The sequence below is a fragment of the Platichthys flesus genome, chromosome 10 (assembly GCF_949316205.1).
Source record: "Platichthys flesus chromosome 10, fPlaFle2.1, whole genome shotgun sequence".
Classification (NCBI taxonomy): Eukaryota; Metazoa; Chordata; class Actinopteri; order Pleuronectiformes; family Pleuronectidae; genus Platichthys; species Platichthys flesus.
This window is the reverse complement of record NC_084954.1, coordinates 11,961,997-11,989,949: the sequence shown is the minus strand read 5'-3', so window position 1 is coordinate 11,989,949 and position 27,953 is coordinate 11,961,997. Positions and strand designations below refer to the sequence as shown.

The following is a 27,953-nucleotide window of genomic DNA, read 5'->3' as shown; positions in this document are numbered from 1 at the left end:
CTTTAAAAAATCTCTTAATCTATACAGTAAAAATGTCTGATATTGAGTGTGTGGGTAGCCTGAGAGGTGCTGAACACAGGCATATCAGTGTCTCTCTGGAATTATTGAGCAAACTGTTTTTTATAGTACTTTGAAATATCCCTGTTCCTGTTCTGGGCGGTTCGGATGCGTTTACCATAAATATCAGCATATGGGTGCAGTCGAATTTCTGTGTCGGCTGAGTTGACCACAGAGACTCGAGTGTCGGCTGGCTTGACCGCAGTTGATAAAGCCCTATGAGACAAATTGTAATATGTGTATATGGGCTATACAAATAACATTTGATTGAGATTGATATTCACAAGAAGTATATATCGTATCACGTGTCATTTTTACTAATAGCATTTTGACATGGTACTATACTATAAAAACACTTTGCTCTATAAGTTCAGAGAGAAACTGATATGCCTGTGTTCAGGACCTCTCTGACTACCTACATACTGAATATCAAACATTTTTAATGTATAGATTTGTTTTTTATTGCTCAGTGTTCAATTTGCACTATTTATTTTTTCAAAATTCCCAAGCTTAACTTCCCATGGAAAGTTTCCGGAAAGTTGCTGGAAATTTACCGGAAATGTTCCGCCCCTTTGCAACCCTGGTCAGAATCAAGTCCATTAAGTTGTACACACTCATAGATGTCGTTCCTTTCATCAACTTTCACAAATTATCCACTGAGAAACACTAAGACTGTCAAAAAACGAATATCTTGGGCTAGAGCGGTCGTCCTCTGACCAGCAGGTTACCAGTACAATCCCACGTCTTCCCCTTTCCACATAGTTTGCTGCTCTACCTTTGCAGTTGTTCTTGTGTAACAAAGTGTGATGTCAGCAGGGCTCCGTGAACTTAGGATGAACCTTCCTAGTCTGTTATGTTATTGGTCTTCCTGCGGCAGTTTCACACTCGCAACCTCCACAAAAATGTTGACGTAAAAAGAAAAAAGTCCCTGTCTGGCTTGTTGAACCTGAAGTTGTCACAGTCACAAAATGTCACAGCTTTTAACCCTTTTTATATTTTTTTATTACATTACTTATATGTGAAGAACTGTTAAGTGTAGTTGTGATACAAATATTACCTTTTGCTGATTGAACTCTGAAGACATGTATTCATCTGTACTTTTCCTTCTTCCAGATGATGCGCCAGAAGTGCAGCCAGTTGGTGAGAAGTCTCCCTCACCTGGGCTTGTGCAGCCTAAAGCCCCCGTGGAGGGACCGGAAGCTCAGCCCACTCTTCCCACAAGTGAACCAGAGCTTCCCCTCCCCACCAGTCAATGCAGGACAGGCAGAAAGAGCAGAAAAGGCAGAAAGCGCAGCGACAAGCCGCGGATCTCTTCGCCGACATCGTCTCTCCCTGGTCCGGGAAACAGTTCAGAGGAGCTGCTGGAGAGTCCAACCCTGCAGAGTGTCACCCAGGACCCACCTGAGCCAGAGCTTGTGCAGCCTGAGCCAGAGCTCAGGTGGGTCCCAGAGCCTGGTGAGACGCAGCTCGCTGCCCAACACCGGACAGACAGGACAATAATACTGACACATTCACTCTCTGCCATTCATCACACTGTTGTGACTGTGGTTGTTTATTTATCATGTTAAAGGAGATATTACCAGTCAAAGTCAGAGTACCCCTTAATAATAAACTTGGAAAGCCCATATCGCCATTAATTAGGAGGCTTGTTGAAATTGAAGTTGTCACAGTCACAAAATCTCACAGCTTGTAAACAGATTTATATTTTTTATTACATTACATATATATGTGAAGAGCTGTTAAGTGTAGTTGTGATACAAATATTACCTTTTGCTGATTGAACTCTGAAGACAGAGGTCTTCACAGGTGACTGGGCTACCAGATGATGCGCCAGAAGTGCAGCCAGTTGGTGAGAAGTCTCCCTCACCTGGGCTTGTGCAGCCTGAAGCCCCCGTGGAGAGACTGGAAGCTCAGCCATCTCCTCCCACAAGTGAACCGGAGCTTCCCCTCCCTTCCACGCCCAGCACACCTATCAATCTCCCACTCCGGGAGTCCCGGACTGAGCTGGAGACAGCGGCCCATGAGCCATCTCTCATGCCCCCTGCTGCACTCCAGCCCCAGGCCTCTAGTCCTGCTGACAGAGAAGCCTCCTCTGAAACTGTGCCTTGTGACATGAGGCCACAGGTTCCCACTCCTCCTCAGACACCAGACTCTGACGCCAGGGAAACTCTGGAAAGGTTTGAGACGACAACGCTGTCTGATTTTAAGGTTTCAGATGGTGTTAGGTTTCTTGAAACATGAGGAGTGTGTCTCTGTGATTCTGACACATTCACTCTCTGCCATTCATCACACTGTTGTGACTGTGATTGTTTATTTGCATCGACAGTGAAACCGGAGCCTGTTGTCCAGATGACAGAGAAACCTGCTCGGTCTGCTGAGATGATCAAAAGGTCCATCCTCGAGGAGTTCCTGCACATGAACAATTCAAAGGTGCTGAGATCCAGTCAACTGATAACTGATTTTTCATTTCAATTTCATAGAATAAACCTTGTAAAAGGGAAGAATCAAAGTATCTGGCCTGTTGTCCAGATGACAGAGAAACCTGCTCGGTCTGCTGAGATGATCAAAAGGAAGTCCATCCTCGAGGAGTTCCTGCACATGAACAATTCAAAGGTGCTGAGATCCAGTCAACTGATAACTGATTTTTCATTTCAATTTCATAGAATAAACCTTATAAAAGGGAAGAATCAAAGTATTAGTCTTGAACATGCATCTTTGTTTGCTAATGAATGAACTTTCTAATGTTTTTTTTATTGTTTCCATGCTGTCCTCCTCTTTAGTCAGACGCCTGCAGCTCTGAGGCGACTGTGTCTGAAAGAAGCTTGTCTGCAGAGGAACTGACACATCAGATGGAGAGACTCCTGCTGGAGGGAAAAGGAGACCTTCAACTGTGTGAAGGTACGAAAAGTGACATCAACCAATCTCTGCGAGTTACTGGAGTGCAGTCAAATCCTGAAGGGCAGACAGGGTGGGGCTGAGTTACACCTCGTTGTAAAGTAACGGAATGTACTTATATTTCGGACCTTGCAGCTAATGTTGGTCCACGACTGTTGGTAAGATCTCATCAATACAATTCCTGGATCCACCTGTGCTCCAAAACTTGACGGTTTCCTCCCTGGGTCCACAAACGTTCATGGAAACTCCTTCAGTAATTTTTGATGAATCCTGCTGACAAACTAACTAAACAAATGAAAACATAAGCTCCAGTTTAAGACCAGAAATAGGTTCATTGCACATCTACTTTGAACTTGCACCAATATCAGGTAATATAAATAATATATAAAACCAGAAGCACTCAGTAGAGCACGTACTTCCTCCGAGGCCCGACAGTCTCCCTAAATTCAATCAAGCTCAACCAAATAACACACATTTTAACAAACAAACAAACAAATATGTCTCTCTATTGCTTTTCAGTGTTATCACTTCTGAGCTGATTCTTGTGAATTTGACAGATGCTGTGTTTTTACTCCTCCACCTCTTTTCTCCGGTTCTCAGAAGGAGATGGATAAATCCCAGATGAGCTTGTCTCGCTACCTGAGGGAGTTGATGACGGCTGTGTGTAAGGCAGCAGCGAAATGTCTCATGTTTTTTGAGAGAAGATTCCAGATTCATTCACTAGACTGGCACTCAGTAGAGCTCAAAAGAGCCATATAGGTTCATCTCTGATCCATGCAGCTTCCTTCTTCCAAGTTTTGTGGTTATTGGTCCAGTAGTTTATTATATAAACCTGTTGACGGACAAATTAGAGGTGAAACATAACCTCCTTAGCAGAGTTAATAAAACCTCCACCCATTTATCAAGGAAATGTCACCAACATTAATAATTATTAAAAACACAACAGGAAATTAAAAGTAGAATGAAATGTTTCGAGAATATCTAAATAGTTGATGGGTAATTTTCATTTCATTTATTAAAAGCTAATTTCCCCCTGCTACTTAGTCTATAGGGTTTTTATATAGTGTTTTATTTACATTGTATAAATCATTTTTTTTTGTCGTGCACTGATTGCTGGTTGTACATCAAATTTCCCTTGAAGGATATTAAAGATTTTCTTTTATGGACAACTTTAGTTAATCACAAGCTGCACAAACCAAGCAAGAGCAGCAGAGGAACCCAGCAGCCAGCAGGGGGCAGCCTCATGACATCAACTGGAACGCCTTACAAAGACTGTGATTCTTGTAAGATGTCCGAAGACAAAGTTGGAAAACTACTGTGTTATTCTCTAACAATAGGTTTTTAGAGCATGTTAAAACATCCACTATCTAAAATCCAAAAAAATAAAAGTAACTTTTAAGTAAGGCTGTCAAATATATGTAGTAAAGTAGAAAATATTTTCTCTGAAATGTTTATCAAAAGCAGCATAGAATCACACGATCACACATGCGATTATTTGTCCATCTACTTGTAGTGCTTAGTTCCTCACAGCAGCCAGCAGGCGGTGAGGTCTAGTGGGTAGAGTGATGGTTCTCCAATAAGAAGGGCCCGGGTTGAAACCTCACTCTTTCCCATCTTCAAGTTGGCAGTATACTGAACTCTTAAAATTGGCAGGATTTCTCCTATTAATTTCAAAATATCATACACTATGTAAATTTGAATAAATTAAATTTAAAAACAGAAAAAAAAGAAGAAGTAGGCTTCTGCGCAGGATGTGCGCAGTTCGGTTGTGCGCAGGATTTTTTCCTTTTTTTGTCATTTAATTTAATTTCATTGTTTTTATATTTAATTATATTTCATTTAATTTAATTCAGAAATATATATTTAATTTAATTTAATTCAGAAATATATATTTAATTTAATTTAAATTAAAAAAATATTTGACGTCAATGTATTGTTTTACATTGCATGTGTCACGTCATGATAAATCTGTCTCTTGTGCCGCCCTCTTGGCATTTTGCGCCCTAGGCAACCGCTTATGTCGCCTGTACCAGGAGCCGCCCCTGCATCCAATCGCATAACAACATTCAACATGTCAGAAAAAAATATGCTGTGAAAAAACTTCAAGTTTCTTCATCACAGTAATTATAAATAGGAATGAAAATGACTGGGGCCAAACATGTTAAAGGCAAACCCTTTGTATCAGTCAATATCAAGTGTCACATTATTTATTTTAGTTTTAAAGAAGGATTAATGCTTGAGGTTGTGTTTTGAAACTTTGAGCAGGTACACACTTACAAAATGTCAATGTGTTATACCTCACTATGCTTGCACAATGCATTATCAATATATATTGAATTTATATTGATGAACATTATATTGCGATTATATTATATATATCAGTTCTAAGCAGCCAAAATTAATACTGATAATATTTATTTTAGAAAGAATTTTGCTCCTGAGAGAAGGTTGAGGTTTAAACACTGATAAACAAAGAAACATTTTACAAATCAGAGGAAGATTCCATTATGTATTGTGTTGCTATTGATGAACATTATATTTAGATAATTATTAATATATAAGTAGATAGCCCAACATCTGAACAAACGTGTCCCAGAACTTCCAGAGGACACACCCGGAGCACTGCTTCAGTGCAGCCGCTGAGTGGCTCCCTGGCCCGGCGTCCTCCTCCTCCTCACCCTCCTCCCAGCAGCCAGTCTCTTCCTCCTCACACCCTCCCACTCTCTTTCTGTGTTTGCGCTGCGGATGACATCACGGCTTTAAATATTCCCTTCGCTTCTTTTTCCAGCCACAGTTCCTCTCAGTCAGCCCCGCACACAGAGCCTCCTCCCCGGCCTCCCCGCCATGCCCCTCTGGTCTTAACTGCAACTACCACACCAGCCCTGTAACGGACACACGCTGCCTCCGCATCACGCTCTGCTAACGACTCTCCCGGGCGTCCGGCACCGGCTCCTCCACGAGGGAAGAGAAAAGGCGCCTCAGGGGACTTCAGTGCGGAGAGGAAAGACAGAAAGAAGCGAGAGAGAGAGAGAGAGAGAGAGAGAGAGAGGAGGGGAGCTGGAGAAGAAGTGGACCGAGCTGAGTCGGGCGTGGTAGCGAAGGAAAAGCTCTTCTGTGTCAGCTAAAGTTTCAAAAGAAGCAGCATCCACGATGTCTCTGTCGGTGCCGCAGAACGGAGTGAAGGCGGACAACGAGCCCGTTATCGAGCTGTTCGTGAAGGTAAGAGCGCAGGAGAAGTTTGTATTTCTCACCAAACGTCGTTAAACTTTGACCGTAACAGCTTTATTTCTGCTTTGGACACCGGGGATACGCGCTTGTTCTGTTCTCCCTACAAACAAGGGGTTCGTTTGGCTGAAAGCTACTTGAGCTAGCGGTGCGCTAGCTCTCCACTCAACCACAGGGGGGGTCTGATATGTTAATAGAAACGCTGTGGGCAGATGTGCTGTGATGTCAGTGAGAAAAGCAGGTTCTAGATTGTGGAACCTTCTCTGCCATCGTGGCCGTGTGGAGCCTGCAGTGTCACACGCAGGGCGGACGCAGCCTCCTCCTTCTTCTCCGTCTCCCATCCCTCCGTCAGGCGAAAAGCTGGCCGCTAACTGGTTAACAAAAGCCCGGTAGTGGTCGTCAGCAGCCCACACAGCCACATGACACTAGATCCTCTGCTGCACATGTAGTGTTCTGGCTCTTAGTGTAATGATGCAACATGGATTACGGTGGGGGTGCAAACGGACATTCGTTAATGGTCATTTGAGTGAATGTGTGGTGTTTTGGGTCATTACTCAGTGTGGCAGCAAAGATCTCTGAGGGATGGACTGGTGTGGTGACGACCTTGAGGGAGACAGATTACCTTGAAGACAAAGACTTGGGGCTCTATTGTCCGTGCATGTTGCAGGCATGTGTCAACAGGGATTCCTTACATTGGCTGATATTTATCGCAGCATTGTGCTATCTTTGGGGAATCCAGCCCATTGGTATCTGTAGTCACATCAGGGATCATCATCATCATCACTCTATGAACACCTCTGCTCCCCCTACATCTATACCCATGCATCACACTGTCTCTGCCCCAGTGATGACAGCCATGAGGATGATGATGGTTTGTGGTGGTGGTGAGGGAGGCTTGTGAATTTCTTTTCTTCAGCCTGATGCCTTGCCGGGCGGGAAAATGGCAGAGGAGAGAAAAGGGGGAGAATGGGGGACCGGCAGGGGGAGGGGTGGGAGGTTCTGCATGGTTGAGGGGAGCGTGCGTGTGGTGGTGCTGCAGTGGGGTCTCACTGACCTGAAACACCTACAAGTGATGGTGGCTGCTAGCACCCAGAGAGACGTTTTATGACAATGCAATTTAAAAACCTCAGATCTAGTGAAGGGACTTGGGGAGGTGTGCCCTCTGCTGAGTGCCATTGTAGTATAACTTGAATCTGATCATGCATTTGTAACCTGGCCACTGTTGTTATATATCTTGGGATGTGTCTTTGGATTGTCAAATTTGTGGTCTTGAGCTTCAGTAGTTTGAGTTCTGGTGATTCAAACAGAGATCCTGCACTTTTCCAATTGCTCCCACTTTACTTGTATTGTTCCCTTTGACTCAGTTGAAGAGATTCTTTGTTTTGTGAGGGCGAGGGGAACAAAGTTCTCAGCATAACTTCTAGAAGTGTATTTCACAGCCTTCAGGAGAGGTTACATCATCCCAAGGCTTGGACATATGTGGCCACCCCCCCCCCCCCCACACCTGAGACCCTCCCTCTTTGGACTGCAAAGCTCGCTGGGTACAGCAGTTTCTTCCATTGTGTGTTTTCTCGATGTGTCTGCGTCGGTGCCATGCTGGCCTGGTCGCTTCTATCCCTCCAGCACTTCTCTGTGTTGTGCACCGTCGTCTGACATGTCCACATCTATTATTGATGCCGTTGTTCTTACTGTTCAGTGTAAAACACGGCCATGGCAGACAATGGCAGGCATGCAGGTTGCTATACGCACGCTGCAGCGGGCCGGGCCTGTGGGAACAGCTGATAAGGAACTGTGTGTGTGCTCTCCTGGCTCAGCAGTGTCAGATCTGTTAGGGCACCGCCACATATCAAGTAGACTAATTATACTCCTGAGTGCATGAGCTGCCTCACTGTCCGTCTGTATTGATTGGGCAGCGACGACCCTGTTTACCTACCAACAGAAGCTGACAGACGCAGTTTAGAGACACTCTGATGATTTTGCACTTTTCCATCCGCTGTGTTTACAGCAACAGTTGTCGCACTGCTATGGGAACGCTTTCCATAGTCTTCGTCTGTGTGGGCGGTAGGGTGAAGCGCTGAATGGCCACTGTTTATTGCGCCTCGTTCCAAATGAGCACAATATAATGACTGTTTAATGGAGGGCCGACCCTTGACCACATCACACGACAGCAGATTAGATATTGCTTTACACACGAGCAGTGATCAGTGTTGGAGAGCTGGTGTGAATCTCTCATCAGAGCACCCCGTCGGTTTTACTTGGCACTTCTAAACATCATATTGTTAATTTGCCAATATGAAACCATAACTCTGACTTGACTGTGATAACTGTGAGACATACAACTCTGACATGAAGCGTAAAAAGGATAAAACCATCGCTGTTGATTATTTTGTTGAAACATCATAATGTAAGATGCACTTTGAAATCTCTTCTAAAACCAAGGTCCCTGTTTCACTGCATTGATCATAGCACATCCTGATTCATGTGATTTTTCTTGAAAGCTGTTCTGACCCAACTTATCTTGCTGTCTTGTGTTGAAGTGTGAAATGTGTATAAATCCTTGTCTGCACCACTGATAGATGTTAGAACGTATATTCTCTCCACCTCACCTTTAAAAAAAAAAATTTACTTTAAAAAAAGATACAAACACAAAAGCAGGCATGCAGGGCCAATGGGTGTAATAAGACCTAGCATCGCTTACCAAACAAAGAAAAACGGTATATAGCTGCCATTGTTGTTGTTTTTGGCACCTTCCCATTACACAAAGAAGTGGGCATGTGCAAAGAAAGCTGTCATTTCCGCCATCATCTGACCGTATGGCAGTGAACTGAATATGCATGTGTTACGAGAAACAGCCTGGCTTTATCTGTTTGTGAATGCGTCTCTTGGCTGCCACTGTGCTCCGGTCATGCTGTGGCCTGCAAAGTCTTTTGTTGCTTCCGAGCCTCAATGTTTTTGCCAGCAGGGATTGCACAGCCAGTGAACGTTTTGGAGAAGTGCTTTTAAGTCTGGCCGGCATAAGAGCCCATCTGCGTATGTCCCTCAGTACAGTCCCATAGGAACAGCAGGGACGGACTTACGAAAGCAGCACTTCTGTCACGACGATGATCAGAATGAATAATGTGAGCACCCTCCGTGGAAGCAATTTATAGTCCACACACACTGCACTGTTTACTCAGATTTACCTTGTTTTTCTAGCCACATTAGAAACTACAATGGCACCGAGTACAGGGCATATCTCTGCCAAAGTCCAACAGTCCCCTTAAATTCTGTCAAGCTGCACCATATTGCCCACACACATGGATATCAATCCCCTAAATATTAGTTTTTTTTCATCAAAATCCGTGAACTATTCTCATGTAAATGAATAAAAAAAGTCAGAAATACTCTATCCCACAATACTTGAGGAGTAAATAAAATCCTGGATTCGCCTACTGATCCGGATCCGCACCTAAATTGATTTTGTTAAACATACGAGGGCCACAGCATGACATCTTTGGCGGAGGTTATGCAATGGTTAATGATCAATGCATATCAGCCATGAGGAGTCTGTTCTGCTGAGGTTTACTGAAAAGGCCCAGTTAAGAGCTGCTCATGTATAATTGTTCTGTCAGTTACACCATGTGACAATCAGAGTTACTTCTCGTGATCTCCTGTTTTTATGGAAACACAATGAGCTTTTTCAGCAGTAACTTTGCTAAATGCAGTTGCATAAAATGGCGTGCAAGGCCAAGTGTTACATTCTTGTTTTACTAGTGCACAGTAAACTATAGGCAACCTTTGCTGGATGATGGTAATAATTCTGAGTCTTAAACCGGCTTGGATTACAGAGACAATATTTTTACTGTTTGCACTAGCTATAACTAGAAGGGCAATCTGAGAGTCTATACCTCTGCCAAGGATAAATGGCCACCTCCATACTTGTATTGAGATCAGATATATATGGATCCTCACCAAATTGCTTCTGTTTATAGATATTAGCACTCTCTAGATGCTTCAGTTTTTCATAGAGATCTCTTTTATTTTTTGAGAAATTCACAAATGTTTTTCAAGAAAGCCATGTTTTGCAAGATTAAAGAATGAAAATGTATCAAATCTGATCCAAACGTTAATGAGTACTTCCTTGACCACCCTTCCACCAAGTTTTGCTAAAATTATTTCAGTTGTCTACACAAACCTGCAAAAAGACAAAACCTCCTTTGCCATATAAGTAACAAAGCCTTTCTCTCTCCCTTGTTTATATTCCTGGCAACTGAAATGAGTGCTACTTCTTTTTTTCATAGTAAAATCAATAGAACAGTTTATTTTCCCCATGTACAGCAGTGTGCAGTCAGCATCATGAGATAGGGGACAAGAATGAATTGCCTGCTGCTGTGCTGTTACTTTGTTTTTGCTCTTTGCAGCCCCCTGCCTGTCACCTTTTCTTCTTTGTAACGATGAGATTGACGGACTCTCTGGAAACCGGCCTAATCGGTCTGGCAGTGTGTTATTACACCAATTCCAGGAGAGGCTGTGCAATTACTCTTTGCCCTATTTATGGAAGATAATTCATGTTCATGTCTAAAAAATTATAGGCTGGATCATCGCTGCACTTGTGGACATGAACCTAGTTGTGCCTAATTTACTGTCTCCTCTATTATATCATGTTGTGCCGATGCATCCAGAGGAAAAGCTTAATTCAGTCCATTAGAGCAAGAGCTGGTTTCATCTGTGCTGGCTGACCAGGAAGCCTACAACTAATTTCTCCTACAAGCTCAAAGACAGGAAGAGAGGTCAACCCCGAAGAACAGAGATCTGAGACATTGAGGATTGAATACCAACAGGCACTTGCCAGTTCATTGATTGGTGTGTTTCACTTGTTAGCGACTATGACAGCACGGGTCACTGTGAGAAGAGGTGTGTGTGCGTGAGACCCCTGTAAATAAGAGGAATCTGTCCTGCTCACTACACATGTAACTCAATCAGTCTTAACATGATCCAGACTGCTTGTGTTTCACGTGCAACGTTCTTCATGGCAGAGCCCACAGACATAAATGTAACCCAAAGTGCAGTACCTCATCCTGGAGGATAGGGTGACAGGGGGAAGATTCTTGGTTGGTTTCTCCCTCCATCAAGGCCCAGTGACAGGTAGCCCAAATCAAATTTGTCATTACAACCCTGAGAGGATACGACTTATGGAGCTCTTTAATAGTTAATGTTACAATTCCAGTCAGCACTACTACACAAACAGCTAACATTGATCATTTCACTCTAGGATTATTGATGAAATGACTTCCAGGTTTGCACGTGAGCTGTTCCTCAACTGCTTTGCTTGTTTGATTTTCCCAATGTGAAAAAAAAGATTGTTACTGAAAGACAACTCAGTGGTGGGTCAGAGTGAATTCAACCAGCGAGTTGCGAGAGACAAGAAAAAGCGTCTGCTCAGAATCACAGATGAGGCCAGTGCTTGGTGGCTGTGGTGCAGGCTTTGCTGGCATGGGTGATAATGGCATGCTGGCACTGTGTTTGTGCCCAAGGGTGGTTCACAGCCGCAATTCAAGATTTTCTGGTCTTTCTTATCACCTATCACTCATTTGTATATTAGTCAACTAAATGCAAATTGACAATCTGCCCCTTGTTTACACTGGCATGTACATGACCAGGTGAATGTGTGCCCTCAGGTATGTTAATATGGACAGACATTTCGTAAATTGGTGCTAAAAAACTGGTCTGAACAGAAGTTGATTTAAATAATTTAAGAGATTAGTGTGAACGTAGCCAAAGACAAAAATGGGTTTTATGTATATGTATAACCTAGTCTTTGGTCTACAATGAGTTGGGGCTGAGTTCAGTCTGCTGCTTGTTGCTTGTGTGAGACACTTGAAACAAAAAAGCAAGGATGACTGATGTTTCACGCTGATCTCCTAAACGGCTGTCTGTTTGTTTTTCCATCATGTCGGATCCGTTTTACTCATCACCGGAAACTCATCCTGTGTCTAACTCAGTTTGTCTTATACAGGGAGGTCAAATACAGTGGTTCTAACATCACTGCCTTGACTTACATCGTTGCCATAGCATGGATATGCAGCAAACCTTTTTTTAGACCCTTTTCCACATAACCAATGGCGCTTAAGACGGCACTCATGTGCTTGGGCCTCAAGCACAGTAGCCCTGTGTCTGACTGACCCTCAGGTTTCCACTGGGTGATGTCAGCCTGAGTCAGAGCCACACCAAGGATGTGATGGTGTTTCCATGTTCCTGCAGAGTCTGACTCCTCTGTACACTCATCGCTCTCAGGACTCGGCTCTCATCACCACCCCTCTCCAGCACTAGCCATTCAGACATGAGGGCAAACTTCAACAAAATCGGCCTGTACCACATGTTTAAACTGATTAAGCCGGAGTTTCCGTCGATGATTTGATAAACTTAAAGGTCTCGCACCCTTTTTTTCAGTTGGTCCATTGAAAAACATAGTGAAGCTGCAAGTAGAGGATTGGTTGAAGTTTTTGCTTTGCATGTTTTTCCAGCAATTACGTTTCCAATTATTTATTTCATGAATGGATTAGTCAAATTCTGTTTCAGTGCTATACTCAAACTTCCGTATCCTGGTGGATTTTCTTAAGCCTGATATCATGAATACTTGTTTCTTAAGGCATGTAAATACTGTAAATAATAGACACTTGACTTTAAATACTCAATCTAGTACCTAACTTAAGCCTAGTACTAAAATATATTATCCAGATTATCCAGTCCCCGACAAGTTTCGTAAGTCACAGTTTTAAGCCCTAGATCAGAGCCAAAACTCCATTCAGCAGTCTGCAGTGGTTATGTGAACTCTTAAATAATGGGACTTTACACAGTCTGTGGTTCATGCTGATGACCTGTGTTTTTAACCTCTGTATTTTCAAGAACCTACCCCACTGACTTGCCCTTAATCTCTGCTGTCGGCCCTGACCTCTGACCCCCCTTTGGAATTGGATGTATGACACAGGGTGTAGGTGTCAGGAACCTAATTTACTTTATTCCCCCAACCTGGCTCAGTTTAGCAAGATAATCCTGTCTCAGACTGACAGATTTCGGTCCAGCTCCTCAGTGTAGTCACAGCTCTAACCTCAGCCCGGCGTTTTTTTCTCGTCCAGCTAACAGGGCGAGAAAAAATGTTGCCATGACGTTGCTAGGGCTGCCCACTCTCAAACAGACATTCCTGCTGTGTGTCGGAGCAGGAGGAGGAACGCTCGTTGCATCGTCAGTCAATTCCTTATTCGGTCAAAGTGTGGCTGGAAACTGCTGAGCAGCCCACCTAATTTAGAATATGAACTGTGCCGGGGAGGGGAAGGCACAGCCCGTCCATGTTACTAAAATTAAGCCATGAGCAGAGACTGGGAGGACCGTTCCTTGGCTGAACAGCATCCATTGTCCCTGAAGGCCGGCTGCCGTGACTGTGATCTCACATCAGATGAGTAGAAGTGGAAGAATAAAAGAGGAAGAGTAGTTGAACAGCTCTTGAGTTATGGGACTTGTGACTTTTTTCAAAGTACACATACCTTAAAGTGCATACATGGCCATACTAGTTATGGCCTTGCATCATCCTTATTACTCTTAAGTCAGAGGAAGTGATAAGAGGAGTGATCTCACCATGTTACGGAACATATTGTGTGTTTCAAAGAGAAGACTGTCCCCCTGTCTGACTGGGGCTCATTGTGTTGCTGTGGGGCCACGCTGTCCTCTGCACTGCCTCCGAGATAACATCTGACTTGAGTCCGATTAACAGCCGCCGCTGGGCAGCTGTTTGTTTGGTATTAAATAAGCAAGTGTCTGTTGACTCACGTCCCATCTATTGAGCCTAAACAAAACATACGAGTCAGTTAGCAGTTGTCATCTTTGGCCAGACGTAGCTGTAGCAGTTCAACATCAGGGGGACAATTCATATGCCGCTGCTGTAAGGACAGCTCTGGACTTTCTGCCAGCCTCCTAGTAAAAACTGTGGATAATGTCGGAGTGAACCCATGAGAGAATACTGCAGGAGATTATCTGGAGGATTCACTGAGTGTGGGCATGTTGATGACATCTCGCAACAGACGCAAAATTGAAATAGAAACGTGTAAAATGCTGTGGCCTCCTTCTTCTTCTTCTTGGACACTTGAGACACAGAACATGCATAACGGCTTCAAAGCAGCTCCTTCTGTTCATGTTCCGTAAATATGTTTTGATTTAAAAGTATAATTGCATCATGTGGTTTGAATTTTCTGTCTGCAAAGAGGGCTCACTCCAGACTGTTTACCTGTGAACTGGTAATCCCCTCAACGCTGTGTGCTCTCCTCTCCATGTCATATGTGTCTGGCCATTGCCATGGGAACAGTTGCTGTGCTGCATTGCCACCCTAGATCCAGAATTGAATGGTTCTCACTGGGAGCAGCGCTTTGGGGGAAATCGAGTAATCATCCCATTGATGTGTCCCTGGTCTCCTAAGGATCAGCTAATACTAGTGTTAGTGTGGTGACGGCCGTGAACCATGATACCCCCCAAACACTTCACGGCCAAAGCTTTATATTGGAATTGAATCATGTAAAGTGAAAGGGAGGACTTTCATTTGCCGAACAAAGGCAGTGATCTAATCCATGCTTTTCAGATATTGAATTCAGGGGGGGGAAGAGGCGGCGGTAGAGGACAGCCGCAGTACAATGGGAGCAAGCAGGCAGATCAAACAGAGCCATCCCACTGGGTGTTACACAGGGGACAACAGCAGCCGGCCTGTCCGCACTAGCAAGGAGCTGCCAGACTGCCTCAATGCTCCAAAACAACTCTGCTATTGAGGACAGTTCAGAACCTGCATTTCCAATAGGAAACAAATATTCTTCATTAATAGTTGTTAAGCCCAAACTGGTGTGTTTGTCTTATCTTTGTAAATCTGTTGAACCGGACAATCTCCGGTCCTTCTCCTGCCAGCACCCTAGTAAAATGTCTCTAAACTCTCCAAGTGAGCCCTTGTGAGAATACAGCAGGGAAAGTTCCAGAAGATTTGAAGCAAGGGAGTGGCTGTGCTCAAGACATTTCTAACATGCAACAGACATGAAACTGTAGCACTACATATAGCTGGGGAGGAAAAAGAGGGGTCATGTACCAGATACAAAAAGACATGAACTTGGTAAGATGAGATCTGAGAGCAAAAACACTGCCTCCTACATGCTGTGTCCAGACGTCACACTCTGTCAAGATGATCTCTGAAAACAGTGTTTGTTAATAATTTGCAAAAACAGTTTTTGTGTACGTCCCTTGCATTACACATACACTTTGCACCTCTGCAGTTGTAAAATAGCAGGAAATATTCTGGTGAGAATTGAAATGATTGACGACACACAGATGCAGAGAAAGAAACCATATTCAGTGGTGTCCCACCAAGGCTCTGCTACAGTATCATGCTGAATGAAGAGGTGCATTCCTTAGCGTGGATACTTGAATGACATCCAAGCATGTCCTTGTGAATAGATGAATACGGTGCATTCTTTCTAGGCTTGCCGTGCCTGGAGAATGACATACCTCAACAGGCTTGTTATCCGCAGAGCGACGTAACTCTACACCAATCTTCAGTAAAGGCTCTGGTTTTAGTATTTAAGAAGTGAAAGGAAAACGATTTTACTCTGGGAGCAAATGAGAACTATATCTGATTTCAGTGTCACAGTGATGGCCCTCAATTTGACCAGTATGCGGTTTAACTGAAAATTTAATCGGTCGTCTTGGAAGGGAAAATAACTCTGCCAGTCATCATGGCAGATCTCATTTAGATACTGGCCAAAGCTAAGTTAATCAAATGAAATGCTTTTTCTGCCCTCTGATGTAGAAGCCAAACCATATTTGTCCCTTTCTACGCTCCCTCCCTACATGGCTGTGAGATGAGAAAAGAAGTGCTAATGAGGAGAAATGGAGAAGGGCTAGAGTGCATGTCAGAAGAGGTGGATGGATGGTGAGATGTGACGGAGATATCGCAGTTTGCAGCATCCTCCCATAGATTTTCTGATTATTGCCGTTTGTGTGTTTGAAAGAGCTATATAAATCATTGCCATTGCTGCTCTGATCCTGTCAGAATTTCAGCCATCCAAATAATAATTCAGTTACAATTCTGATTTTTATGCTTAAATCTCATCTCAAATCTGAGTCCTGTCTGTTGCTTATGGCTTTGGTCATAAATCAGGAGGGCACACGCTGCTTCCATGGCTCTCAGTCCCAACACCACCGGCACTCTTTCTTGTCTTTGTGCAGTCAAGCAAAAAAGGAAACAAGAGGCCATCTTAGTCACTCCGCCACTCCAGAAGGTTCCTCTTACTCTTATTAGACGTCAGTTTGGCAGATTAATGGAGGGGAAGTCTGCTGGAGCAGCTGAGACAAGAGGATGGTCCCTATAAAGTCTTTTCCCTTCTACTAAAGTGTTTTCAGGGGCCGCCCTTGATGTGTATGAAAGAGTGATTGTCTGAAATGGGCCCTCCTTTGGGTGAAGACAGTAAAACGCCTCCAGGGCCATAAAGGTTGTGCAACAGAGATGTGATTTTCATCACAGATAATCAGGACCCTTTCTTCAGTTTCAGCCCAAGTTATGAGCCAAGTGCTATCAGTCGAAACTTGTTACAGATGTTTTTTAAGATCTTTATCTATTGCCTTGTGTTTTTATGTGTGTAATCATTAAACCCAGTACGTCTTGGTTTGTGTACTCACTGATTATTCACAATGATACCTATGACATTGCTCACAATTGATCTCCTAGTCTAACGATAGTTTCTATTTATTTAAGGCGGGAAGTGATGGAGAGAGCATCGGGAACTGCCCCTTCTCCCAGAGGCTCTTCATGATCCTGTGGCTGAAAGGAGTCGTCTTCAATGTCACCACAGTGGATCTCAAGAGGTGAGTCATGCCCCTCTTCCTCCTGGTCTTATCTTATTCCTCTTGTTCATTTATGCTCAACATTAGATACGTATACAGAAACGTACAGAGCTATCTGTCTGCACTATGCCCTCGTTAGGTGGTTGCCATATTTGTTGTTGTCACAACCCCTCAACACTGTGCTGCCGTCCAGTGGATGTTTTGCTTAAAATCCGTTCCTAAGTAATGGATCCATGGAAGTATGTGGGGAAATTGAGGTTATATCATTTGTAAACATACGTCGTTTCATACGTAGAGGCCGAAATAAATTAGAGTTTACTCTGTATGATAGCCTCATTTCCATGGAAGGCTCGACAGCTCCGTAACACTTTGATCGCGCCCCACCGCTCGACACATTCGGCTGCTCGGCTTCCTGGCTACTTATTTGGTTTTCCCATGACCCTTTCCCAGGACGGAGAGAGTCAGAGAAAAACAAACACACAGACTCTGGAGGGGCTATTTGAGGTTCTTCGCTCCACTCGCTTCCTGCCTAGATTTTGGTCGGCAACATGTTATTTTTCATGCCTGGAACCAGAAAACCCTGTGATCCTCTGCAATTTTCCTCCCAGCTGCTGGGGAACGTGCTTTCATATGTGGATTCCAGCCCCAACAAAGTTCCTTAACATAAACCCCACCATGTTCTGTCTGTGTGATTCATCTAAATTTGCTCCTCGATGTTTTTCCACACGCTAAGCCAGGACGGGCGAGTTCCAGATTATGTTCAGCCAAGGCTGTTGGTCAGATGGATGTCTGGTTTCTATGGTTTCTCTTCCTCATGTATGTTTGACTCAGAGAATCAATATTTCTGACATTTTATACCAGAGGCTCCTCCTGTGACACATGTAGATCACTGTATGCTAAAAATAAACAAATAATGTCCCAGACAAATGTGCCCTCTTTATAAAACTAAATGGAGAAAAGCAGTGTTAATATGCTTATTTATTAGTTTAGTTGTAGTGCATGCTTGTGCGTTCAAGATGAGAGCAAAGGTTTGGACACATTTGCATCTATTTTACCTGTGGCTGTGTGACACGAAACAGAGTGTGCTGATATCCTGTTCAAGGCAATGGGGGATGTCCGCCCACTTAGCAGTGTCAGTTTACCCCTTGCGCCTCAAACAAGCCTTTGTTCAGCTAAGAGGAAAACTTAACTACTTTGTTTTTATTCCCCTCTAGAGGCAAAAAAAACTGCTTTTTATTTCCCCATAAAGACTAAAGAAGTTGAACATGTTGTTCAGCTTTTTTAGTCTTTAGTCAACATAAAACGACTGTTGCATAAGGAGGCGTGTGTTTGCTGTATTTATTACTCTTTTAATTGGCGTGTTTGAAATGAAGGACACTTCTTGTTGTCACACCTGCAGAAGGCAGTGAATGTCACACTTCATGACCCTGAACTGAGACATTCTTTGTATCTCCTGAGTTTTTGTCGTATTAATATTTGTCTCTGTGATGAAAGCCTCGAGGAAGTTTCTTACCCACTCCTCAGTGATATCAGAGGGGGAGGGGACCCACTTCCCCTTTCACATGCCATAGACATGAAGTCATTTCCCTTTTCTTTATTTTTCCCTCAGATGGCTTGTCCCAAAACACGCCCACAATTATACACACTGCCACAACACAGACCTCGATATTGTGGCTAATTATAAGAGAACAACAAGGTATTCACACTGTCAGCTGGCGCACACCCATCTGTCGTGTTATGTTCTCTTTATAAGCATCTGGGTTCTGTGGATTTGTGTTCACACCACTCTACTCAACACATGCTAATTTTTGTTTGTGTGTCAGTGTCATCTGCCTGCCAGAGACATCTGGTACAAAATGTGCTGGTTCGAAGGCTGCAGAGAGTGAAAGGGACACACAATCACACTCGTGGAGACAGACAAACCCACACATGCACGGTTGAAGACATAGCAGCTGTAAATGGATAAAGAGGAGGGCTGATTCGGGCAAGGAAAAGTTGTTTGAAGTGCAGCAGGCTGTCACAGAGCAACTGTTACTTGAACCATAAAAAGTGAATAAATACATATTTTTCTCATGTATTTACACAACCTTTTATCACAAACTCTGTCAGTTTTTAAGGAGATGATTTTTGTTGTTTACACGGCGTGCTTGATTCTGCTAGCTTCAGTCCACTGACGTTGCCCCCTTCTCTGTCATCCAGGAAGCCAGCCGACCTCCAGAATCTGGCCCCCGGCACACACCCGCCCTTCATCACCTACAACGGTGAGGTCAAAACTGACGTCAACAAGATTGAGGAGTTCCTGGAGGATGTCCTCTGTCCACCCAAGTGAGTGCTTTCTCATCCCTGTGTAAACAGCCTGCCACACCTATATTCCAAACACACAGTGCAGTGCTGTCCTGTGAGTGGTAGCTTATCAACAAACGAGATGAGAAGACCAAAACAAACAACAACAATTTGTCTGTGTCATCATTCTTTGATAGTTTCCTCTGTAGCTTTCAGCCCAAGGCCTTTTCTTCCTCATGAAGACATGGACAAGGCAATATAATTGTTCAGTACATCACCAACAAGGCTATTCAAAATATTTTAAACAAAATATAACGGTTTATGTAATTTGTAAAAGCAACATATGATAATAATTTTTTATGTCGAGAATAAAATAATAGAGTGAAAGTAACAGTGCAGTGTAAGAAAGTTGTCGTCATATGATTTATTAAAAGCCAGTTGCAAACAGGAAAGTACTTGCTCAGGCAGATATGACAAATTGGAATCGATATAGATAAGATAAGTATTTCCCTGTCTCCATGTTCAATATAGACTCTGGGGACAGACTCATCACAGACGATCGGAGGGGGGGCTCTTAACTTAGCAGTACATCAGAAATACATTTAGTCCAACCTTTCAGAGCTTTGTTAAAGGATTTTGAAGTCTTATTATAGTTATTATTTATTTATAGTGTGATTGGTGCACACAACTTGAATTGGTTGTGGACTATTTTCAGAAGTGGATTAATCCACATTTAGGGATTTGGTAAATACCTACAGCAGTAGGTTCGAGGTTCGATACCTACAGCAGTAGGTTCGATGTGCGTGGGATTGATTTAAAAAGTAAATTGCACTGCTGTTATTGACAAAACAAAACAAAGATATATATATATATATATATATATATATATATATAATGACAAAATATATTTGTGGACCTGTATGTTTACTTGTACTGACCGTGTGTTTGTATGAAGGTACATCAAGCTCAGTGCAAGACACCCTGAGTCGAACACAGCTGGTATGGACATCTTTGCCAAGTTTTCAGCTTACATCAAGAACTCAAAGCCAGATGCAAATGAGGGTAAGTTGCCTACATCCGTTTGTGACACAGACACACACACGCGCACACACACACACACACACACACATGCAGAGTAAACAGAGTGGATCCAGGAACCTTCCCATTGTTCACAGAGTTATTGGTTGCTAGGTGACATGGTAGCCCTGCCCTGATTGGTGGATTAGAGCCTCACTCAGTAACACAAAGCCTTTGTTCTGCTGCCTGCTCCTGTCCTCACGCTCTCTCTCTCTCACCTGTCGGAGCTTTCCAGAAAACAACAGAGCAGCTGTCCTGAGAACGGACCATAGCAACCTCTTAACAATCTCATCTCTCCCGTTCTTGATTTACACTCCCTGCTGTCAAAGAGGAAAGCTGTACCATGAAATTACCGATGAGATTATTGGAACAATAAGAAAAATATGTACACTATTGACTTTGAGGATCCTGCATGAAACCATTTGTGAAATAACTTCCTGCGAAAGATGTGAATAATCTTCACAAACCACCAAGATTTTGTATCATGTTGTCATTGGCTGTTCTCCACCCTGAGAAAATATTGAACCACAAGCAGCTGGACGTGAAAGACAAGGCTATGTCAACAGTTGGAGGCCGAATCTCATGTTTCAGTGATAAAGCAACAGGTCACGTCTGCCTGTGGACAACTGGATCGAGCGCAGAGTTACATTCATTTCATATTTTTCAACAGCAGAGTAAAGTATTAATGATCAATTTATCGATGGATAGATAAGATGAAGCAGAAAATCTGTCTAATCAGACCAATGCAACTGTGTGGTCAGAAACAAGCTTCTCAGAGTTTGTATTTATAACAGTGCTCTTGTATTCCACAGCTGTTGTAATGGGTTGGGTCAGATCGAACAGGTGCTGATGTTACAGCCACGTCTCTTCATTTCAAATATGTGGTCAAATGCTGCCCCTATGTGGTTGCTCAGCAAATAGCTGAAGCAGCTGGGGAAGATGCCTCAGGAAAAGCCAATGCTGACAGGAGTCGATGATCTGCTCATCCTGAACATATAATTAGATTAAAATGAGTTGATTGTGGTTTTTAAATAATATCTTAACATCTTTTGTGGTGCAGCTCTGGAGCGCGGGGTAATGAAGATGCTGCAGAAGCTGGATGAGTACCTCCGATCACCGCTGCCCGATGAGATTGACCATAACAGCATAGAGGACGTCAAGGTCTCCAGCCGCAAGTTCTTGGACGGCGATGAAATGACTCTGGCCGACTGCAACCTGCTGCCAAAGCTGCACATAGTGAAGGTGAGGGATGACACACTTTTAACTGTATAATCAGGATCTTAAAAGAATTCGTGTTTTTTAACACTTGGTGAATAATTGTCTCAGAGTAGCTCCACCCAACTTTAGATCTAATGAGCCAGAATAAGCGAAAACACCCATGTACCTGTCAAACAGATTAGTTTGGTGAAATCTCTGCTATTCTCACAATGAACCCGAGATACACTTATAAATAAACATTTTTATGATGCTGCTACCAATCTGTGCTAACGGTGATTCCCATTATTAATTAATCTGCCAGTTATCTCCACTACAACACAATGTAAGGAAATGATTAACATTATCAGGAGATAAAAGATATAGTCATCCTTTTCCTGACATATCATCCAAAATCTTAAGATATTCAGTTTAGCAGGTTTGGATATTTTTTTTAATGAAAATATTTTTGAACTGAGTTATTAGGTTCTTTGTTATAAGTGACATCAACAATTAAATTGGTAACCTTCAAATTAACGCAAATATATTTAATTATCTTGTTTAAACATCTCAAAGGTAAAATGTTTAATGGAAACTGTTGGAGATTTGAAAGTTGCAGTTAGCATCTGTTATTATTACCATTATTGTCATTAGTCTTTTCAAACTTATTTCTACAGCTCTTTAATGTAAATTAATCATGAATTAATACAAATAATCCTACATTAGTTGTAGTTTTTAAAATAATTTGTTATTTCTAGGGAAGCAAGGGTAAACATTAGTAAAAAATTGGTAAAAACTGCAATTATTTGTCAGATTATATTTGAATTTTAAAAGAGCTCCAAACTGATGCAAAGAAATAAAAGGATTATATCAAATTTTATGAATTGAATATACACCTTCTGAGTAAAAAACAAAACAAAAGAGTACGTAGTTTAATTTGTGAGCTTTATGGTATTCATGGCTCATGACACCTTACTTTCCCTGCAGGTGGTGGCCCAGAAGTACCGAGGCTTCGACATTCCCAAAGAGATGACGGCCATCTGGAAGTATCTGAACACCGCCTACACCCGAGAGGAGTTCACCAACACCTGTCCCAGCGACAAGGAGATCGAGATTGCCTACGGAGACGTAGCCAAGAGGCTGGTGAAATGAGCCTGTGTGTCCTGACCGCCTCCTCCCTCCCTCCAAAGCCCAGTAACCACCATCCTCTTCACACTCCCCTGCACCTCTGTCTCTCCTCAGCACCGGGACTGAAGTGCTCATTCACGGGAAAGAAAAAAAACAAACTCTGGACTTCTTTTCCTTCTCTTCTTCATTCATAGCGAGTTTATGAACCCTTCAACTCTGTCTCTCCGCCTCTCTGCCTTCCCCTCAGATTTTGATGATCTCTTTATTCGGTACAGCAAAGGTCAGAGTTGTTCCAATGTTTTCCACCGGAAAAGAGCAGCCCAGATGTGTATGAGTGCTTGAAGATGTCGGGAGTCTCATCACACACACTCCCTGATAAGTGACCTTCAAGCTGACCTTCTCTCTGCGTTGACGGAGAAAGTTCACAAGCTGTTGTTTGTTTTTCTGTTTGTTTAATATTGAAGATGCTCTTTTTCTAAGTTCGGTATAAGAATGAAACACTGAGAAGCTGTTTATTTTTGTTTCCTTTCTTTTGGCTTATTAAGAGGCGTTGTAAACAGTGTTGAAGCTTTTTTTGTTTGTTTTTGTTGCTCAAGTATTTGACCGGTTTAAGTTGAAGGGAATCCAAACCTGAGTGGTTGACATATCAAGGAAGAGATGCTTTATTTTATTGTTGAGCTTGTTTCAAAATAAATAATTGTAAGCGCAGGTAAAGCTACCTGGTTTTCATGCTCTGATTTCCTCATTGCCTCAAATGGGCAAAGGTCTTGTAGCTCGGCTCAGTAGAATTGTAGGAAGTTTCCTGTAACAGCTGCAGAAACAACTCAGGAAAAATACAACCTGAGGTTTAAAAAAATATAAACTATGTAGCTTACAGACTTGTTCAAAGGTGTATAGATAGTCCAGCCTGGCCTTTTTTTTTTATTATCACCACATTGCCATAGAGAGTGACGCTAGAATACCTTTACCGCTACAGTAAGTGAGTGTATTACACATTGCAGACCAAAAACGGGCACATTATTCCTGTATCACTGTGGATAAAATGACAGCTAGAAAAACTAGAAGTCAAAAGAAAGAAGAAACCACAATCCCTCTCTCTCTGTCTGTTTCACCAGAGTGAAGAACGCTAATGTGTGGCCAGGTGCCAGGAAAGGCAACACTAAAGATATTTATGATTTAAAAAGAAAAACAAATCAAGGAGAGGGTAGCAATGACATACTGTGTATCTGATTGACTTTCACTTTCTCTTCAGTATGTAGATCGATCTCTTCAGGTAGTAAATGTACGTTATCATACAGTAGCTCCAAATGTGCTCTAGTGCGGAATAAAAGCAAAACATGTTTGTTCTTTTGCTTTCTCCCGTTTGCCATGTTTTTGTTATGAAACAAATTTGATAGAGAGAAAAAGAAAATAATGTGTACATAATTTTGTTTTGATTGCTCAGATTTCCACGTGTACATTTTATACACGTCATCTGGACTTTGATGGAAAACGTCGCCTGCTTGGATTTTTAAATTCCAGCCTAACCCATCTCCTCTTTGCCTTACTCGTTTTCTCTCTGCCGATGTTTTGCAGGAAGGTTTTTTTTTTTCCTTTCAGAGATCATTTCATTACAACGTGTGTTTGAAGTTGTACGAGAGAAAAACATCCGAGTTATGTCATGGCTTTTTTTTTTTTTAACAATATTGACTGAATTGAAATAAACTTCTTATTGGCACTCTGACTTGTGTTATTGTGCACACATCTTTTCATTTAAATGTCTCTCACAGCCAGTTGGCCAGAGGCATTGTATTTTTGGGTTGTCTCTCCGTCCTTCTCTCATTCTTGTGAACACGATATCTCCACACCTTGAGGGAATTTCCTAAATTTTTTGCCTCGCAGATGCATTTTTGTGTAGCGCTTTTCCAGACTTATGAACCACAAAAATTGCTTCACACTACAAGTGGCATACACCCATTTTACAGCACTTCGATATGCAGTGCTCCTTATATGACACACTCACTGCGGCCTTGCAAAATCGGTTTTTGGTCGTGTGAATGCAACATCTGAGGAGCACTTACGTGGAATCTCTAAACATTTATTACCAATATTCACTTGGACTCCAAGATGAACTGATTAGAATTTGGATACATGGCAATAATTCTAGTTTAGAGAAGGTTGAGTTGTCTTTAATTCTCAACTTTATTTATCTTCATCTTTTAAGATAAATGTTCAATTTATTATAAGTTCCCAATTGGAGTAAGCACCCTTTCAGCTTTAAATTGACAGATTATGTGACATCACCAGGTTTATCATGACTCACTTCAAGCGGCTCCATTACATAAGAAGCCTGACTCCTTATAAAATGAACACGTTATCCAAACTTTTATCTCATCTCCTTTACAGTGAAACTTGAAAGTTCTTTCTTGGCCTCAGGGTGAAGTTATAACAGTTTTCCAAAGTTGGCCCCAACTTGTTGTTCCCAAAACTTCAAACCACATCCTGTGCCCGTCTGCAGTTGTCATGGTGATAACAACTAAATAACCCCATCAGCTGAGGAAGGCCTCAAGAGTTCGGACCTTATCTCTTTGCAGTTGCTTTAAAGGCAACTCAGTTGACTGCCCTGTTTTTTATCTTTTTACCTAAGGTTGTGTTTTTCCTTTGTCTGTGTAGTTTAGTTGTATTATTTTTTCCGATATTAACATTTTCCTACTGGAACCAATATCCTCAAAGGAAAAGGCCGATTTCATGTAACATGCTGTCCCACAGTGTGACATGAAAGTTAAAGAAATATCGTTTAAAACATTTCTATTCATTTTTATTCTATGTCTTTGCCATGCCACTGCATGTGGTCCATCCTTTGTTACTATTTGTAATAATTCATAAACACTCACATCTTCTGTTAACAAAAAGAAAGAAAAAACACACACATACACAGAACATTTTCAAATTGAGGATTCATTGTCAAAGCTTTAGAATCAGTTAAATTCAGCAGATCTGGATTTTTTATTAGATCTCTACCTAATTGCACATCCTCATAAATATTTGTATATATGGGTAAATATGGGTTTTTAATCTTTTTTCATAACGATCCATGAATGTTTCTTTATGAAATCAACAACAAAGGGATGTGGCAAGGGTTTAAAAAAAGGTTTTTCCCTGGATTCAAAAGTGAGTGAGTTCTTATCTGAACTATACAACATCCTGCTACCAAGTTTTGTGGAAATCTGTAGATAGTTTTTGAATTTTCTTGGTGTCTTTAAAATAGTTTTGCTTGATCTTGTTTACAAACAAAAGGTTGAAAACATAACCTGTTGGGTGGAGGTAAAAATGACCAAACCATAAGATAAGGTTTCTCATTCTGTTTCAGATGATTGCGCATGCAGGGGATCAAACAGATCTCTGTCACTTCCAAAGAGCAAAGACCTCATATTTTCACTGCAGTGTAAAAGCAGCTTGTAATTTTACAGAGCAGCTCCAGGACCTTGAATGTCCCTTGTGAACTCTCGAGCTGAATAAAAAAACAGGTACATTTCACTGTTATTTGCTTTTTAAATGTTGTATTCGAACAGGATTATAAATGCAGAGGATATTTTGGCAGCTTCTCATTTCTGCACAGTTTAATCCGTATTAAAAACATGTCACATTGAGTTTCTTTCTTTACTCTGACTCTGTCTGGAGGACAAAGAAGTACAGAAACGTTTGGGAACCCCTGGGCCTGTTTGTCTACATCTCTCTGTCTCCAAGGAATGTCTCATGTGGGTGTCCACCCACTGCGGGCTCCACCCCCTCGATGACAACCTCTTGCAGTCGTCTTGATGATGTTTTTCAGCCTGTTGCCTACTGTTCTGCAGCACACACACACACACACACACACACACACACTCACACACATATACACACATGTTGATTCTGCAGGGCTAGTCGGTTGCAGAAAAAGTTTTGAAAGAGAAGGGAAAAAAAGGAAGGAAAAAGAGGTGTGGGGGCGTACAGTTTTTTGGATATTCTCCAGATCATTAAAGTGTCACATTTCAGCCCCAGACATTCTCTGCTCCCTCATGAGTGAACACCGAGACACAGTCTCCACTTGTAATTCACAGGGAGGAAATCCACCCAGACACAAACTGACAGACACATGTATGTGTTTGTGTCTGTGCGTGTGGTAAGAGAAGACACAACAAGGCTGGCTATAACCCAGACCACACACTCATTACAAGCGGGGGTGGGTCTATTAGCTTCATTGGTTAATGAGGGTGAGGCCTGGAGGAGCTGACTGTTGTTTTTTAAATATGTGTGTGCGTGTGTGTGTCTCTGTGTGTGTGTGTGTGTGTGTGTGTGTGTGTGTGTGTGTGTACTTGCTTTTGTTACCTCAGAAGACCTCATTGAGACCAAAGCCTGGTCATAATGAAACCAAACTTAATTACTGAGGTCCTGGTTAAGGTTTGGTAAAGGGTTTTGGTCAGGCCGCACTATTCTGTGTGTGCGTGTGTGGTCCAGGTATTACTTCTGAATCTTTACCTGTGTAGCGTGATGTGACTTCAGTGTAGTCACATTAGGGGACTTGTCTTCCATATGGTAACAAAAGCCTAGCCCTCATAATATGCTTAATATTGAGGTGAACATTTTTTTGAGGTTAGATTCAGGTTAGGTTTAGGTAAAGGTTAGGGTTAGGGTTAGGGTTAGGGTTAGGGTTAGGTAAGTAGCAACTGTGGTTAAAGTTTGAGTTACTCTCCAGGAAATCAAGTCATTGTAATATCTGGAGTCAAGGACACATGACAGAGTGTATGTGTGTGTGTGTGTGTAGGCATACATTACCCACCATGAGAGGGAGCCAACATATCATGTTAAACACTGAACACATACACACACACACACACACACACACAAACACACACTTGCTTGTAGTTGATGCCTTCGATCTCTCTTTGTGAGAATGAGAACAAAAACCTGTTCCCTGCAAGTGCACGATTTCCTTGATGTACCTTTTGTTTTTCTTTTTGCCGTTACAATATTTTTACCTGAACAGGTAAATCAGTCGACTGTGCGTTTTCACTCCACTGCAGTTGAGCCGCGGAGCCTTTTATGTTCCGGCTCTGCAGAGAAAGAGCCGGTGAAAGAGTTTGCAGGTTTTACACAACACCCATTTATCCAGCTGGCTAAATATTTACACGGGTAAAGTAGCTCACTCAAGGGTACACAGTGATATCCCAACTGGGGTTTAAAGCTACAATGTGTGAAAAACCCTCTTTGCATATGAACCCTGTGCA

General features: G+C 42.3%; 1 protein-coding gene across 1 annotated transcript; it reads left to right on the top strand.

Annotated features, from left to right (window-relative positions):
• Positions 1 to 5,722: 5,722 nt before the first annotated feature.
• On the top strand, positions 5,723 to 24,430 carry clic4 (chloride intracellular channel 4). The gene is made up of 6 exons (XM_062397455.1): positions 5,723 to 6,171; positions 16,937 to 17,046; positions 19,225 to 19,350; positions 20,264 to 20,370; positions 21,446 to 21,627; positions 22,567 to 24,430. The coding sequence occupies exons 1-6, from the start codon at positions 6,103 to 6,105 to the stop codon at positions 22,729 to 22,731; spliced, it is 759 nt and encodes a 252-aa protein (XP_062253439.1). The 5' UTR covers positions 5,723 to 6,102; the 3' UTR covers positions 22,732 to 24,430.
• Positions 24,431 to 27,953: the final 3,523 nt, after the last annotated feature.